Below are 16,067 nucleotides of genomic sequence, written 5' to 3'. Positions count from 1 at the left end.
AGGCGACGCATCGCTGTCTGCGGGGTCGCAGCAGGCGGAGGCTCGCGCGCCCTCGCTGGCGGCGCTGGCGGGCTCCCTGGGCGGGCACGAGGCGCACTCGCCCTCGCCCGCCGCGCACCGCCTCGAGGTGACCGCGGACGTGGCCGCCGCCGACACCGCCAGCGCCGCCAGCGCAGCCTCCTGGCCCGACGACCTGCCCTCCACCTCCTCGCGCTCCGCCCGCCTCCGCAGCCTCTTTCTATACGGCGCGCCCGCCCCGCCCGCACCGCCCGACCTCGAGGCGGGCACTTGCGCCCCGCCTCCTGCGCCGCACGACCCGCCCACAGCGCCGCACACCCCGCCCGCCGCCCTCCTAGCCACGGATGCCTCGTAACGAACGCGAGCCGCACCCTCGCCGGCTTGCAGCACCACCTACATCACGACCACAACCACATCGAGTGAGAAGATACATGTAGAGAAGTGACTGTGTACACACAGCTAGGGTTGTGACCAGACGTCATTGTGATATATCGAGTGAGTCGAGTGCCGGAGAGAGACAGGACTGTCGATAGTGTTTTATGAGTGCGGTCGCCGAGAGAATGAGCAATTATTTAAGAGTAATTTGTGAAACGGCAATTAAATATGTTTCAATTAATTTATAGTCGTTACTTGATTCAATAGTGGAGTTAAATTCGGCTCTTTTGGAGAACTAAGTCATAGATTATAAATAGTGATTGAATAAAACGAAAGCAACGAATCGAAGTGGAGACAGTGTGATCGAGCCATTACGTAAATAAGTTGATTGCGATAACTATCGATGTTTTTAAATTAGAGTTTACGTTTATCGATATGTGTCCCATCTCTAGTCCTACCATTCCAGAGGATGTCGAGATGAAGAGATCGTGGCAGCTGTGAGCTGACTTAAGCTATGTCTCAGTTGAACTTAAAGACACTTAAGTGCCAAGTGAAATGTTTGAATGTACCGAGTTTTGAGGATCTCTTCGGGGTTTATTTAGTTAGCTGTTTGAGACATGACAAATAATTTTTAATATGATTGGCTGATTTGGGCCCCTTTAAGTTCACGATAACAAAGCAAGAACAATATCTATTCCTATATTCTTTCTTTTCTAAAATTTATGTAACTATTTCTTAATATTTTACTTTTAATGTTTCTTTTATAACTAAATGTGAACACTCTCTCACTCTAACAACCGGTAAATTATCAATCTTTTTTGTCAAATTTGATTGATCAAGAATTTCATGAAACATTTCAAAATAAAGTCGACTTACGTAAAATTTGAAAAATATTGATCATTTACCGATCGTGTATTTTGCCCTAAAATAAGTAAATCAATACATTAAATAGTAAATTAAACACAAAAAAAATTAAAGACTGGCAACCTTAATGAAATAATAACTATTTGGTGTTTATTAACCATAAACAAAATTGTATAAATAAAACTTTTCAGAAATGGAGAATTGCAGTGTAATTCACTTATATTTTAAAAATATTTAATACTAGCTTTTACCCGCGACTCCGTCCGCGCGGAATAAAAAATAGATAACGGGGTAAAAATTATCCTATGTCCGTTTCCTGGTTCTAAGCTATCTGCACACCAATTTTCAGTCAAATCGATTCAGCCGTTCTTGAGTTATAAATAGTGTAACTAACACGACTTTCTTTTATATATATAGATTTCATCATAGACAATGTGAGGGATGAGTTTTATTTCAAATGTTTCATCAGTGGGAACGCACAGTTTGTTGTTTTGTTATCGTGAGCGTGTTGTGGAAGTCTGAAGCCGCGTCCTGAAGGTAGAAGCTTAGCTCGTCGCTCTATCCGATGTTTGTGATACTTTATAATAACTATTATTAAACTAATTCTAAATTATTTAATTTTTCACATTTTGTAGGTGAAAGTAAATAAGCTATAATATTTTCTGTGTATCTTATATATTGTAAACTGATTAATAAATCGTGATTATAAATAGGATGTTGTTTTATTTATAACTAAAAAGGGTAGGCAGAGTTACCTCCGTTAGACGTGGTCCTTTTATACAGCTCTCGTCTCTTCCACATACGACGAAGGATGTGACTCAGAGGAAGAGAACATTTCTTTTTATGCGTCGCGTCCTCTGTCAAATCTACTTCCCCTTCCCATCCTTATAAGGAAAGGGTGCTAATAGGCAGTGGACCAAAATATGGACCACACTCAGATATAAAAGGTAATTGCTTCCATTTCACGTCTGTCCTCTAAATATAATTATGTGGATCTCTGGAGAGACTAAGAGCATCTACAGATAGACTGCTTTAGTATGTTTGGATGTCTGATGTTTCATATTTCTTTTTGGAATCATACAATAGTGTGGTTGAATAATAAAACAATTTTTTTTTTACCAAAATAATAGGCGTGTATTTTTTTAACAACTGACTGAATATATCACAATATACTTATAAATAACAATTAGTTACATTTTTATGCACACAATGGAATATTTTTGTTACAACACTTAACACAAAATTAAAATTTTTCACTATACAATTTTTTTTTTGGTTTAAATATAATTAGGACTAAAATAAGGAAAATATCGTTCTATAAATTCAAATGCATTATTATTTTTCTGTATTTAACGCTTAATTTAATAACGGTCAAACCCTACAATCGTTAACAAAGCAATTTTGCCTATCCAAGGATAAAAATCCCATAATTAACATTTCTCATTAATTTGCTTCAAATTTATCCTATCTAAGGTTTAAAAGGAAAGGAATCTTAAAATCCTTGGATCGATTATTGGGTACAGCATTTTCACATATTCAGTATATTAAGAAGGCTTAAATTAAATGTAGGAATTTATTTTTAGGACTTCCTAAATTTTTACCTAATTTTTTTATCTTAGATACAATCAACAACTATCGATTTTGGAAATGTCATTTTATAATATGATACACTGAGGGAATTTAATGCAGCAAACGCAACTCAGAGGCGTTTTTTGCTTCACCTTTGAGCTCCGGATTAGGTTTCCATAGGTTTTAAATATATGCTTTTTATTGTATTTTTATAAGGCAGGTTTATTGGTTAAAAGCATTGGCAGATTTAAAATTATTTTTTAGGGATTTTCTCAGATTATATTAACAATATTTTAGATCCATCAAACAAATTCAATTATTCATTATGAATAGCTTTAATTTTTAATGAAAATATAGGTATGGCTATAAATTTTCAATGATTATAGATAATTAGAAGAAATTGCTAATCTTAGTTAATATACTATTCTTACAAACTATGTAACATCCTTATTAGGAGTACTCTTAACGTTGGGTTTCCACTGCGGTAGAACTGGCATTAAAATTTCATCCTCCGCATACTCTGAAAAAGTGTGGCAAAAGTATGTTGTTTCGGCAGTGGAAAACATCTACAGACAAAGATAAAATAAATATCGATACTAAAAATAATAAATATTATGAATGATTTCATTGAATTTTTAATGATTGTTTTTTTTGGCATTTAATCATATTTTTACATTTTTCACAATGATTACTCCAATATTTACATATGTACAAATGTATATAATGCCAGCCACAAAAATTGTTTGTGCCAGGAATGTAATTAAAAACGAAAAATTGCCAAATAATGACATGGAATCATAATTAAATTTTATAAAATTCTTACAACTGTTCAAAAAACTCACCGAAAATTTATCATTGTCTTTAAAACAATGTTTTATTTTTTGATTTTTGTTAATTTCGATCCAAAATAATTTAAAGATAAAAATTTTATTCATATTTTAAATTATTTATTATTAAATGTGAATTAATAATTTGCTTGTATAGCAAGTAAAATTAAAAATAGAGTCAGATTGTTAAAAATATGGAAAGAAATAAATAATTTTTCAAAATCGCTACAATATTATCCTCAATAAATGTACATAAATGATTACAAACAAATAAAAATACATAAATGAGTGAATATTTTTTATGTATAAAATAATATTTAAAATGAATGTGCCTAATATAGATTTAAAAAGAAAAAATTACAAATTTAAGTTGTACATCCTATTCTCCAAGGGAGATGCCACATGACTGGTGGCGTTTATCGTGCAAAATTTCCATTTCACTGTTATCCATCTGGTATTCTTTTAACCAGTTACAAGAATAAGTAATTTTATTTAATAACTAATAGAGAGAAATATTATATATGAGACTGAATTAAATTCTAACCTTTAATATTTACGCGCCTAAAATCACTAACCGTGGGTTTCTGACGGCAAAATTTCTGCATAAAATATATCATTATACCTCATTATCTTTGACAAAACAGAGATAATATGTCTTAAACGGAGATTTTTATCTCGGAAACCCGTAGTAACATCAAGACATGTTTGTTTATGACATAATAGTTAAAATAACGAAGTGAGAAAAGGTAAGATATATTTGCAATTCTGTTTGAATTTTTTTATTCTTAATCTATTATTAAAATTTTATAAATAAAAAAAATTTAATGCAGCTTTTTTAACACAAAATTGGAATATAATACTGCATATTAAACACATAAAATGCTAAATAATTTGGACTTGTCTAAACAAAGGTTACTTATTTATTATACTAGATTAGAATCTGTTAACACATTCAATGTAACTAAGATACTGTAAGGATGCTATGCAGTTGTTTTTAAATAGAATAAAAAAAGATTTTTTACTTGCCACCAAGGTGTTAAAACATTTTGTATGTTCAATTTTATTTATATTTATTATTATTACGTCAAAGGATTATTTTTCTATAGTTTTAAAATAATGAAATATCAGATGTTACTATGTTAAAACCAAAATATGAAAAAAAAATATTCAATGTTATTGGCACTCAGTGTGATATGATTACATACAAATGCACAGATTTAATTACATAATACACATTAAGTATACATTAACTATATAATTCGGGGAACAACAGCAAATAATTGAAATTTTTATATAGTAATTCTATAGGAAATTATTTGGCAAATTGATTCCAATTTCTAGAGAAGACATTAAAAAAATGTCAAGTATTCAAAAAATTTAACAGAGGTCGGGTGTCATTGTAGTCTACCAGATGAGAACAGTAGGATTAGAAAAAAGAAAAAAAAACAGAATGGCTTTTGCAATCTGGTCTAGGTTATTCTAACCACTAAATGAGGGTTGATGAAATGAAATGATTCAATGATAATATAATACTTAGGTCCAATTTTTTGAGACCTAAGCTCAACAGTGGCTATCTTGTGATCCAATAAGTAATGTTAAGCTACATCTTTCTCAAAATCTAAAAATACAGTCGAACCTGGATAGGTGATAGTCCAAGGGAGCGTGATATTTTTCTTGCTTAAGGAATTATATAGATAATAGCGTACCCAAGTTTATCGCTTATGGAGATAGAGCCGATGCTCTATCTTGATAGACAGGACAATAACTATCGCTTATCTGCATTCAGAATTTCAGAATTTTTTCAACTTACCTTTGGGCAACAAACTAGGGTGACATTAATGGTATCAACACATTCACTAACACACACACTCACAAGTTCACTTTATAAATCGTAGCATTAATACAACTGGAAGTCGTGGGTAGTGGAGCCGTCCCTCCAGGTGGGCTCGTCAGCGACCTTGGCGCGGCACAGCGGGCAGGTGTGCTCGCGGTCCAGCCACGCGGAGATGCAAAGCTCACAGAAGATGTGACTGCAGCCTAGCCGGACTGGAGTTGTGTAGTCGTCGTGACAAATAGGACAGGAATCCCCCGCAGACACTAGTTGCTCCCCGGTCGGTTTGGTGCCCAAGTTCTGTAACAGACAAAACTGTAACATCATTTTTATATACGGGGATATGTTACATTTTGAGTATATAGAATTGGTTTGCTTAAAATTATTAGAAAAACTATTCACGAATTTTTTTGAACTTTCATGAGATTTAAAAACCAATTAAAAGCACTCAAGTATAGTTAGTCCAGTGTTGTATAACAAAGTCCCTTCCCACCCTTTTATAAGGAAAGGATGGGAAGAGTAAGTGTATTTGACGGAGGAGGGGATGCATAGGAAGTGGATATATTCTCTGTCTTTGCGCTCTTTCCTCTGTCAATTAAAAGTACGCAATGCATTGACAATTGCGGATGTCTATGGGCAGCGGAAGAAATGAATGAATTCTATGAACAACTAGAAAAAGCTCGAAACCTTTCGAGCGAAAAAATTATACTATTAGGAGATCTGAATGCAAAGATAGGTGAGCGAAAAAAAGGAGAAGAAATAATCATGGGCCCAACCTGTTATGGAAAAAGAAACCAAAGGGGCGACAAACTAATCGAATACGCGTCTTTCCATAACCTAACTATAATAAATACAATATTCCATAAAAAAATAAAAAACCTATGGACATGGATCTCTCCAAATAAACAACATAAAAATCAAATCGACTATATATTAAGCAATAGACCAAAACTCTTTACCAATATAGAAATCTTAAATAACACCGTATTTCCAAGCGATCATAGACTTTTAAGAGGAACAATTACTCTAGAGAAACAAAAGAAAAGCAGAAAAACCTACAGTACAATACCAATAAACCTCTCGTTCGAACCAAACCAAAAAACCTACCTGTCCGCGTTGAAAGCAAAATTAAATACTACAAACTGGAAAAATATAGATAACGTAGAAAACTATTATAAAAAAATTGAAACAGCAATAACTGAAAGTCTTAATTCAATAAATACCAAAAGAGAAAAGAAAAAAATAATATCAGAAAAGACTATGAATCTTATAAATAAACGCATAACTCTACAACACAAACCTTATAAGACCAAGACAGAGAAAAAAGAACTCTCATCTCTCTATAAAACTATAGACAAACAACTCAAAAAAGATTATGAAAACCATAGAATGGAAATTATTGAAAAGCATTTACTAAATTCTGGAAATCAAAGAAAAGCGTACAAACAACTGCAGACTGAAAAAGCCTGGATACCAACATTAAAAGGACAAAAAAGTTCGGCAAACCAGACAAGGAAAGACTTACTAAACATTGCTACAGATTTCTACAAGACACTATACGAAAAAAAACAAAACACCTACGAACAAAGAAAATATAAAGAAACCAAAGAAAGTAGGGAACAAACTATAGAAACACCCTTTAGTATCGAAGAAATAAACGAAAAAATAAAAAAACTGAAAAACGAAAAAAGCCCAGGTCCAGACAATATACCTAACGAGGCCATAAAGCTAGGGAGACACTTACTCGTTGTTCCTCTTACAAATTTATTTAACAAAGTATTGGAAACGCAAGAAATACCTAAGAATTGGGCAAGATCACAAATAATTGTCTTGTACAAAAAAGGTGATCCATCGGATATAAACAACTACCGACCTATCAGCTTGCTCCCAACAATATACAAATTATTTGCAATGTGTTTGGAAAAAAGGCTGCAACCAATAATAGAGAAGTGCCAACCTGCAGAACAAGCAGGCTTCCGACAAGGATACTCAACCATCGACCATATCCATACATTAGAACAAATTATAGAAAAATATTGCGAATTTAATGAGCCACTATATGTTGCATACGTAGACTACACAAAAGCCTTCGACTCAATTTCACACGAAAGTATTTGGGAATCTCTAGAACAACAAAACGTACCGAACATATACATTAATATTATAAAAGATGTCTATAGAAAAAGTACAAGTAGAGTAAAGCTCGATCGCTTAGGTTCAGAATTCAAGATAAGCAAAGGTGTGAAACAAGGAGACCCGTTATCACCAAGACTTTTTATAGCAGTCTTACAAAATATAATGAAAGATTTGAAATGGGATACAAAAGGAATAAACATAGATGGAAACTACTTAAGCAACCTGAGATTCGCGGACGATATAGTAATTTTTGCAAGAACATCACAAACAATAGAAGAAATGCTGAAAGAATTGAGTTTCGCTAGTGAAAACATCGGCTTACATCTAAACACCTCTAAAACAAAAATATCTACTAACAGCATAAAGAACCCCATAATAATAAACCAAACACCTATTGAATACGTAGAAGATTACGTTTACCTCGGGAAACAAATTTCACTAAAGAATACAAGGCACAAAGATGAAATCGATCGGCGAATTAATTTGACTTGGAGAAAATTTTGGGCGCATAAAGAAATTTTAAAATCCAAACTATCACTAGGACTAAAGAAAAAAGTAATGGACTCGAATATACTTCCATGCCTATTATATGGCTCCCAAACTTGGCTATTTAACCGATATACGATTTCCAAAATACGATCTTGCCAAAGAGCGATGGAGAGAAGCATCTTAGGCATTAAACTTATAGATAAACAAAACAGTCAATCTATCAGACAGAAAACAAAAATAATAGACGCAGTACACCAAGCGCAGCGCCTTAAGTGGAAATGGGCGGGACACGTGATGCGCGCAAAAGACAACAGATGGACAAAGCAAGCAACCCTATGGTCTGGCCCGGTAAAAGGCGTGAGAACGAGAGGACGACCCAAAGCCCGATGGTCAGACAAATAATTAAACAAATAATGTATGAAACTATCATGAAATAAAGGCTTATTATTATTATTATTATTATGGGCAGCGGTTACTTCGCTATTTAAGCGGATTCATGTGACCACTTGCTTGTTTGCCGTCTTATGATATAAAAAAAAGTATAATAGTTTATATTAAAAGTACTTGAACAATGAAGCAAATGTTATCTCCAATATTTTTCAGTAAAATTTCAACATCAATGTTCATTAAACCTAGAGCCTTCAGTACAACAAAATTTTCAATGGCCCATATAAAACTAATGCCTCGTCATGACATCAGAAATAATAATTGTAATCAAGTATTAAAAATGTCCTCACCACACTCTGCAGCAAGGTCCAAGTGGCATTCTTGAAGAGCCGAAGCCTGACCAGCACCTCCACGGCCTTGGCGATGACGTAGATGGAGGTGAGGAACATGCCTACCATCTTCTCCGAGCCCTCATACGACTGCATCAGGAAGAACACCCAAGGCTGAATCGTCAACAACGCGCGGTACAGCTGAGACACTGCTTCCGTAAATAAATATACCTTACCCTAAAAAATACAAAAATACATGAAAAAGTCGCAAACAACATTTGGTACATATATATACAAAACCTAATCATACATACCCTTTTCTGGAACGGCAATAGAAATGCTGGCATCATAGTGACCAGTATTTTAACATCAACAGTCACAATCTTCACTATAAGATCAGTAAGTACCACAAGCCACAGCAGCTCCCACACGTCAATGGGCTCCGTGTAGCCCGGGAACATGATCACATTGGGCAACAACTTGCCATGACCAAACAAGAAGTGGACAACACCTATACAGCATACTGTGAATACTAGCTCACAGAACAATGCTAGTATACTGCGGTTGGCTTGCTTTCCATGCTCCCTGGAACAAATATTACATATGTGATATTGTGTAAGCCAGTGTTTCCCAAAGTGGGCGATAACGCCCGCTTGGGGGCGTTTGAAACCTAGGAGGGGGAGATAAGTGGCCCAAAAAATGGGGGCATTGAAATTAATTAAAGTAATGAAATTGTGGTTTTTAAGTTTTAGGGCTGAATAAAAAATAGGGGGCTCTGAAGTATAATTGATTTTCAAAGGGGGCGGTGAAAGAAATAAATTTGACAATCAAGTGTAAGCTATGGGCATCAAACTGCATGCGGTATATAATACTGCAACTATATTTAAATATTTTACTATAATAATTACTATTATTACTCTTCATTTCTTAAACAGTGTAAGAACCTGCAGACCTTTTGCTGAAGAAACCAGTTTGACTGGAGAAATACTACATAACAATTTAAAAAAAAAGACCTCACAGAAGACAAGCATGAAGTAGATTATTCTATATCTGAGTATGGATTTAACACGGAACGGGATCAATAAGAAAGCGAAATATCCTCTTTTCTTTTGCTATCACTTCAAAATTTTTGCAATACCAAGTGGTACTAGCATGGTTGACTATGGCCTAGTCACCCCTAACTTAAGGTAGGCTCCGAGCCCCTCAGTGGGGATGTATAGTGAGCTCTAGATATAATATGCATATTTAATATGCATTTTTTCTTAAATACATTAAGACTAACTGGAAAAAGTTTCTATCGTGTTAACCTACCTTCTTACTAGGCTGTTGCAATGAGTAAATGTGCAGAATAGAACACAAAATGTGAAAATACCCTCTCTGCTATCATATATCAACTTAATAAACAAGATGAGGTAGAAAGGCGCATAGCGAATCATAAAGTTTAATGCCGACCTCACATCTAGTACCTGTAACAAAATAAAATACAGTAAAGATTGGTTTTAATAACATCTAAAGGACCAGTTAAACATTTTTAATTCGGTTTAATTTTTTTTTTTTTTATTAAAAATTCGATTCTAAAGTCCATATCAAAATGGTTTGACAAATTTAATGTATGTCCTAACCTCCATATCTGTGTTATCATTGTTCTTTATTTTACAATCTTGCGAAGTATTCATGTAATAAATGTTGAAATTTTTAATAGTCAATTGATTACGTAGAAGGTTGTGACATAAAATGTACCATTGTATCTCCAATTGTAACACATGTATTACAAAAATATTGCCATCCCTTTCATTGTCTTTGAGACAAAGAGTGATAGCTATTCAACATCTATATGTGTGCAATTAATAGTATGATATTAATAGTAACCCTCATTGGGCCAGCATGATTGACTAAGGCCTAGTCATCCCCCTAACCTAACATGGTTAGGATCTGAATCCCACTGTGATGATATGTTCTGAATTGATGATGATAAAATACAAAAGTGGTATAAACATTTTGAAAAGGTTCATTATTATGCATGCATTATACTATTAAAGTAATAATCTCACCACTAAAGGAGTTACCTGCTGATTTAAGTCATCACTTTGACTGTCATTGTCAGCATTATCATGCACATTGTTGTTATTAGACGGATTCACAGGCACATTGACTTCTTGGTTTTCATGACCCTGTTCCGAAATGTTTGAGTTGTTTGAAGGGCTAGCACTAACTCCATGAGTACTAGACTGTGTCCTTTGTGCTAATGGTGTGCCCCTTTCTGTTACTACATAAGTCTGTGAGGCAGGTCCTAGGTTTATGTGAGCTATGGAACTCTGTGGCCGTTGTACACCATCCCCAATCTGATGAGTTCCTGGTGTGTTTCTTGGTAGCCATGTGGGTAAAGATAGTCTGGCATTGTTTCCCTAAAATATAGAATAATTATTTCATTATAGGAAAAAGTTGTATTGATTAATTTGCGATTGGTCGTATGAGGTGTGTTAATAATGTGAAAAGTGGATTTTTATAATCTGTGACTAACTTGACACAACTGTTTGTTGTAGACTAAATGATATCTGAGTCACTGCAAATTGTGTTTATTTTTCAACATTTAATGACCATTTTTATTATAGAAACAATTTGTTTATTGAAACGTGAGTATGACTAATCCAAATGGTTTCACAAGAGTTTTTCTTAATAATCGCAAACGCTAACTTCACATATGATTATTACGGACAATAACTTACCTTTATACTACTACGACGATAGTGAAGGAAAGAAAAACAACTAAGAATTTTGGCTGATTGACATAAGAACACGTCTTAATAAAAAGCACTTACCATTCGAGCATGTTCCACTAACGGCCTTATTTCACGAAACACGCTATTTAATCGATCCCCTAGGCCAATATTACTTCTCGGAGCTGGCTGTCTAGATGTAGAATCCATTCTCTGTATGGGAATGTTACGGTTGGGGCTTTCATTAGGCGGATCATCTTCTATGTCCAGATTAATTTGATTCGTTTGCGCCATATTAGAAATGAAAATTATAACTGACAATAAAAGAGAAAATCAACACTTCCTAATCATTTCCAAATATTATTGAATACGATACGAAGGTCAAGAAGTTTTGAGTTTTGTCACTTCTTTAGATTGATAGACATAATTGACATATCTTTTTGACATTGACATTATGACAATCACAATCAGTATTTTTTTAAATAATTTTACATCTTTGGGTTCTCGCCTTTTGCAGCGACTCAAATAAATCAGCAATGATTAAATTGGGGATACCCTATGCAAAATACCAAAAATGCATCGACAGCTTCAATTACAATTGAATTTTATTTATTAAAACGAGTTGTTAATCTTGGGATTAGAACAAAGTCCCACAAAACTATATAAATAGTTAAATTAAATTAATATTTAGTGGTAATGTTTCCAATATAGTGATATTCTTGGTTTTGGGGAATTAAGAGAGGCAAGGAATCAAAGAGTTTTAAAACAGGAAAAGAAGAGAAGGAATGGAATGATTCCGAGAGTAGTTTTTTATAGTTGGAAGTTTGGAGATGATTGTAATATTAATGAAAAAATAAAATCTCTTATACATTCAAACAATATTTATTTTTAAACAAATAATCATCAATAGACCGCGATGAGCTTCTAGCGTTCGATACAATGAGCAATTTATTACTAAAATTATATTGTACGAATCCTCGACTCAAATATAAATTCAGTCTTTATTTAGGCTCCATCTGATGCGACAAGAGCGGTCGTTGTCGACTAGAAGAAAATACTCAAACTTTAATATTATTTGTGCTTTCGTTAAAGGAAAATCTTCATAACTTATCATATCAATTCGAACACTCGGTAAACTGACTATGGGCGTTGCTAGGAAAATTAAATTACAGAAAGTTCAGTAATGTTATACACATATTGATCAAGCCATATACAATAAAATATTAAATGTCTTTTCCACATCACGGTGTAAAACAAAATTTACATAATAAACCCTGACAATTTAAATGTTTAAATCCTAGTACGCCCCATGCTTTGGCACTGCTTTGATTTCAACTCACGCGTCATTATCCGGTTTTAAAGACAAGATGCCTTGAGCGTGAAGATCTCTCACTGCTTCCAGTAATCGACTTTCAGCTCTGGGTTCACCGAGAGCGACGTCTACACTTCCAGCACACAACAGCAACGCTCTTAGCGCTGCTCTCGGCCAATCGGGCTTCAAGCCTCTTCTGACTTCGGCTCCAGCTGCGGCCGCCCCCAATGTCATACATTCAGCTTCCAATCTGTCTCCATATTCTTCTATCAAAGATTCTCCAACTGCCCGTCTCATATCCGGCGTAAGAGAGGATAATAAAAGCAGAGCGACGTCGTCCATAGGTCTTCCGAGGGATACCATTTGCCAGTCCAGCGCTATGCATTCGCTTTGGCCTTCCTTCTCTCTAAACAACAGATTTCCGCTCCAAAAGTCAGCGTGTGCTAATGGGGCTGGCTCGGCGGGTCTTAGTAACGTGCCGAGTAGGGACGGGGCTCTAGCACTCAAGGCTGAGACGGCAGCTGCTTCTTCGATGCAGTCCGTACGTCCGCGGAGGAACGCTTCGAGTTGTGGCAGCCCTCTTCGCACGAGGCGTAAGTAGCCAGCTGCAGCGCGCTCGCAAGGGAAGAGAAAGTCGAATCTTTGATCTAGCGGGCCTTCTCTCTCTCGCAATGCTAGCGATAAGGCGTGTAGTCTGGCTGCCGCGTAGAGCGCCGCCCGCGCCCGCTCTACTGTCAGTCCTTCCGCAAAGTCTGCGGAGTCGAAGCCGATTGCTGTAACGTCCTCAAGGACCAACTCGCTGTCACCGCCGATTTCATCTGCAACATATATAATAATGAAAATTAAGATTGTTTTAAGTAGCTCAACATTAATATTTTCTAAAAGCAAAGAGACTCTTATTTGGATAAACTTATTTTGTAATTTTTGGCTAAATGTAACTAATAACAAGTAATATGCGGTAGAATGTCTTCTTTGTTGCAAGCATGGGAACATGTTTATAATTCAAGAGGCATTTGCAAGGGACTGAAGACCGTAAATCTAGGCCGACCGACTTACAAAGCTAAACGGGGCCGCTTTGAAGAAAGTATGACGGCCTAAAAACCTCGCCATTCAATATCTTTCCATTTTTACGAGTAATATCTCATCTATTAATGCTTGGTTTCTGAGACCAAATCTTTGTATAAAACATATCGTCATCCCTGTCATTATCTTTGACAAAACAGAGATAACAACAATATGTTTTAAACGAAGATTTTGATCTCAGAAATCCACAGTAAATATTTTAAGTCTCAGATTAAAAGTAAGACTGAAAAAATATTTAAATCTTTTGTATATCCATTTAAGGTAGATATAATCTTAATTCCGCCTGTACTCAAATATGCTCAATGTTATTTCGTTTGGAAATGTGCTATAAATTGTTGTTTTTTTAATTCCCGTTCTGAGAACTATAACGAGCAAAATCGTGATAAAATGAAAAAAGGGAAGTGCATTGCACAGTGAAGTACAACGCTGGCGTTACGGCTATTAACGACAATCGCTACCCAATGCAGTAAACAGAAAATTACAGTGCATTTATTCGATTGATAGAATTTCTTTTAGTTTTTTTTAAATGAAATAAAAAAATTATGATACATTACTTATAGACTTTCTGTAATACTTAGGTATTACAGAAAGTCTATTAACAATGGACTGATGTATTTTATTGTTATCATAGAAAATTACTCTTATTTAAATTAAATGGACCGACTAGCGCGTACTAATGTTTTTTTGTATTAAAAAAGCAACAGCGAATTTTGCAATTCATATGACCTTGGCGCGACAGAAATAATTATCAACTATGTTATGAATCATCGACTGAATTCGGAAGATGATACTCAACATAATATAATAATTTATCAACATATCTCTTCTAGGAGGCACAATTTTATCGTGGCACTTGTCGATCAATTCAACTCTATTAATTCACCTATTTCTATTAAGACCTAGGTCTATTAAGACCACCACAACAGTCCCAAAAGTAGATCATTAGATCTAGCATTGATTAATTATAAAATAATACAATTAAACTTACCCGGTAGTCTAGCCTTCACACATTTAGGTATTGGTAACCCCTGCCCAGGACCAAAAGCCTCCTCAGCCAAACGGTTCAGGACCGGAGCTAGTTCTGTGTAGAAGAGTATCTCTCGTGTATCAAACTGGGCTTCAGCGACGAAGAGTCTTCCGAAAGGGTCCCGCGGTGGTAACTTCACGACTAAAGGCAGGGCCTCGCGTTCTCCGTCGCTCTCGTAGCGCACGGTAACCGCGAGGACCCTGCTCAAGGCCCCGGCCACTCCCGCTCGGGATTCCACACGTACCTGTGATTTTATATTTAATTTCGATCAGAGTAACATAGAGCGTTATAAAATACTAGTAAAAATTAAACGTAAATTTTGATTTATGTTATTTAATATTTATTTATTAGTCATAGTATTTATAAACTACTAAGTAAAAATATATTAAGAAAACTTTAAATAAAAAGCACTCATATACCAGTGTCATAAGACGGCTTAAATTGGTTTACTCATTCATCGAATTGACTGCAAGAACTACTTAATCAAATAAAACACTTAATGCACACACGTAATGTTCTTTGAATTTTTATTTATTTATTTAATATTTAAGAAAACTCGAAAAAAGGTTTAAAAAAAATAATAGTAAAAAAAAATCAGCATGGTAAAAAAACGTACCTCTTGTGGCGCGACCACGCCCGCGGCGGACAGTAACTCCCTGGCCCACTCCTCGGTGAGTGCAGTGTCCGCATCTGCCTCCGGGCCTACCTCGCAGTCGGACTCCTCGCTGCCACTGCTGGGGGCTTCGGAAATCGCCGCACTGTCCGGACCCCCGGCTTGCATCTTACACACTTAAATACTTCGGATAAACAAACCAAAACAATTACATACGCATATTTGGCGCGAAACGTGAAATTATTCTATTGTAAAAATAACTAAAAACATTTTAGCGTTCTTTACAGCTAGGAACGTATTTAAAGTGTCGTTTAAGATGCAATAAATGTCGTCCTCTGCGAATTGAGCGCGCGCATGCGTCCTCTCTCCCTGTATTATTCATCGGAACTCCCGTGTCCCGTGACGTGTCATCGTTCAATCGTAATACTAATGCTATGTGTAATGAAAGAATAGAATAGAATAGTCTAATAATGTAAAAAGTTGAGTGTAC

The 16,067-nt window shown here is 35.5% G+C and overlaps 3 protein-coding genes across 4 annotated transcripts in view; 1 reads left to right on the top strand and 2 right to left on the bottom strand.

Annotated features, from left to right (window-relative positions):
- The window catches only part of LOC106712879 (E3 ubiquitin-protein ligase RNF19B-like), a 51,027-nt gene extending 49,840 nt beyond the window's left edge, over positions 1–1,187 (top strand). Inside the window, exon 9 of the mRNA XM_045679174.1 lies at positions 3–1,187. Coding sequence (XP_045535130.1) covers positions 3–373 — 371 coding nt within the window. The 3' untranslated portion in view covers positions 374–1,187. The remainder of the gene's footprint in view (positions 1–2) is intronic.
- Positions 1,188–5,044: 3,857 nt separating this feature from the next.
- On the bottom strand, positions 5,045–11,966 carry LOC106712842 (RING finger and transmembrane domain-containing protein 2). Of its 2 annotated transcripts, none has more exons than XM_014505496.2 (6): positions 11,645–11,966; positions 10,877–11,230; positions 10,137–10,291; positions 9,140–9,410; positions 8,847–9,062; positions 5,045–5,784 (listed from the first exon to the last, which is right to left on the bottom strand). In XM_014505496.2, the coding sequence occupies exons 1-6, from the start codon at positions 11,834–11,836 to the stop codon at positions 5,551–5,553; spliced, it is 1,422 nt and encodes a 473-aa protein (XP_014360982.2). In that variant the 5' UTR covers positions 11,837–11,966; the 3' UTR covers positions 5,045–5,550. The 2 variants fall into 2 exon arrangements, with proteins under 2 accessions (XP_014360982.2, XP_014360983.2); XM_014505497.2 differs by having other exon boundaries at positions 10,892–11,230.
- A 492-nt stretch (positions 11,967–12,458) lies between these two features.
- Positions 12,459–16,004, bottom strand: LOC106712849. The gene is made up of 3 exons (XM_014505505.2): positions 15,581–16,004; positions 14,926–15,208; positions 12,459–13,672 (listed from the first exon to the last, which is right to left on the bottom strand). The coding sequence occupies exons 1-3, from the start codon at positions 15,743–15,745 to the stop codon at positions 12,879–12,881; spliced, it is 1,242 nt and encodes a 413-aa protein (XP_014360991.2). The 5' UTR covers positions 15,746–16,004; the 3' UTR covers positions 12,459–12,878.
- Between the last annotated feature and the right edge of the window lie 63 nt (positions 16,005–16,067).

Source organism: Papilio machaon, chromosome 9 (assembly GCF_912999745.1).
Source record: "Papilio machaon chromosome 9, ilPapMach1.1, whole genome shotgun sequence".
In the NCBI taxonomy this organism is placed as follows: Eukaryota; Metazoa; Arthropoda; class Insecta; order Lepidoptera; family Papilionidae; genus Papilio; species Papilio machaon.
The sequence above is the reverse complement of the archived record's forward strand: the minus strand, read 5'-3'. Positions and strand labels throughout refer to the sequence as shown.

Coding starts and splice junctions, on each gene's coding strand:
- LOC106712842 (XM_014505496.2), bottom strand. CDS start 11,836: ATGGCGCAAACGAATCAAATTAATCTGGACATAGAAGATGATCCGCCT. Junction 11,231..11,644: donor TAGTGGAACATGCTCGAATG/GTAAGTGCTTTT, acceptor TCTATATTTTAG/GGAAACAATGCCAGACTATC. Junction 9,411..10,136: donor TGCAACAGCCTAGTAAGAAG/GTAGGTTAACAC, acceptor TATTTGTTCCAG/GGAGCATGGAAAGCAAGCCA.
- LOC106712849 (XM_014505505.2), bottom strand. CDS start 15,745: ATGCAAGCCGGGGGTCCGGACAGTGCGGCGATTTCCGAAGCCCCCAGC. Junction 15,209..15,580: donor GCGTGGTCGCGCCACAAGAG/GTACGTTTTTTT, acceptor ATAAAATCACAG/GTACGTGTGGAATCCCGAGC. Junction 13,673..14,925: donor TGTGAAGGCTAGACTACCGG/GTAAGTTTAATT, acceptor TATATGTTGCAG/ATGAAATCGGCGGTGACAGC.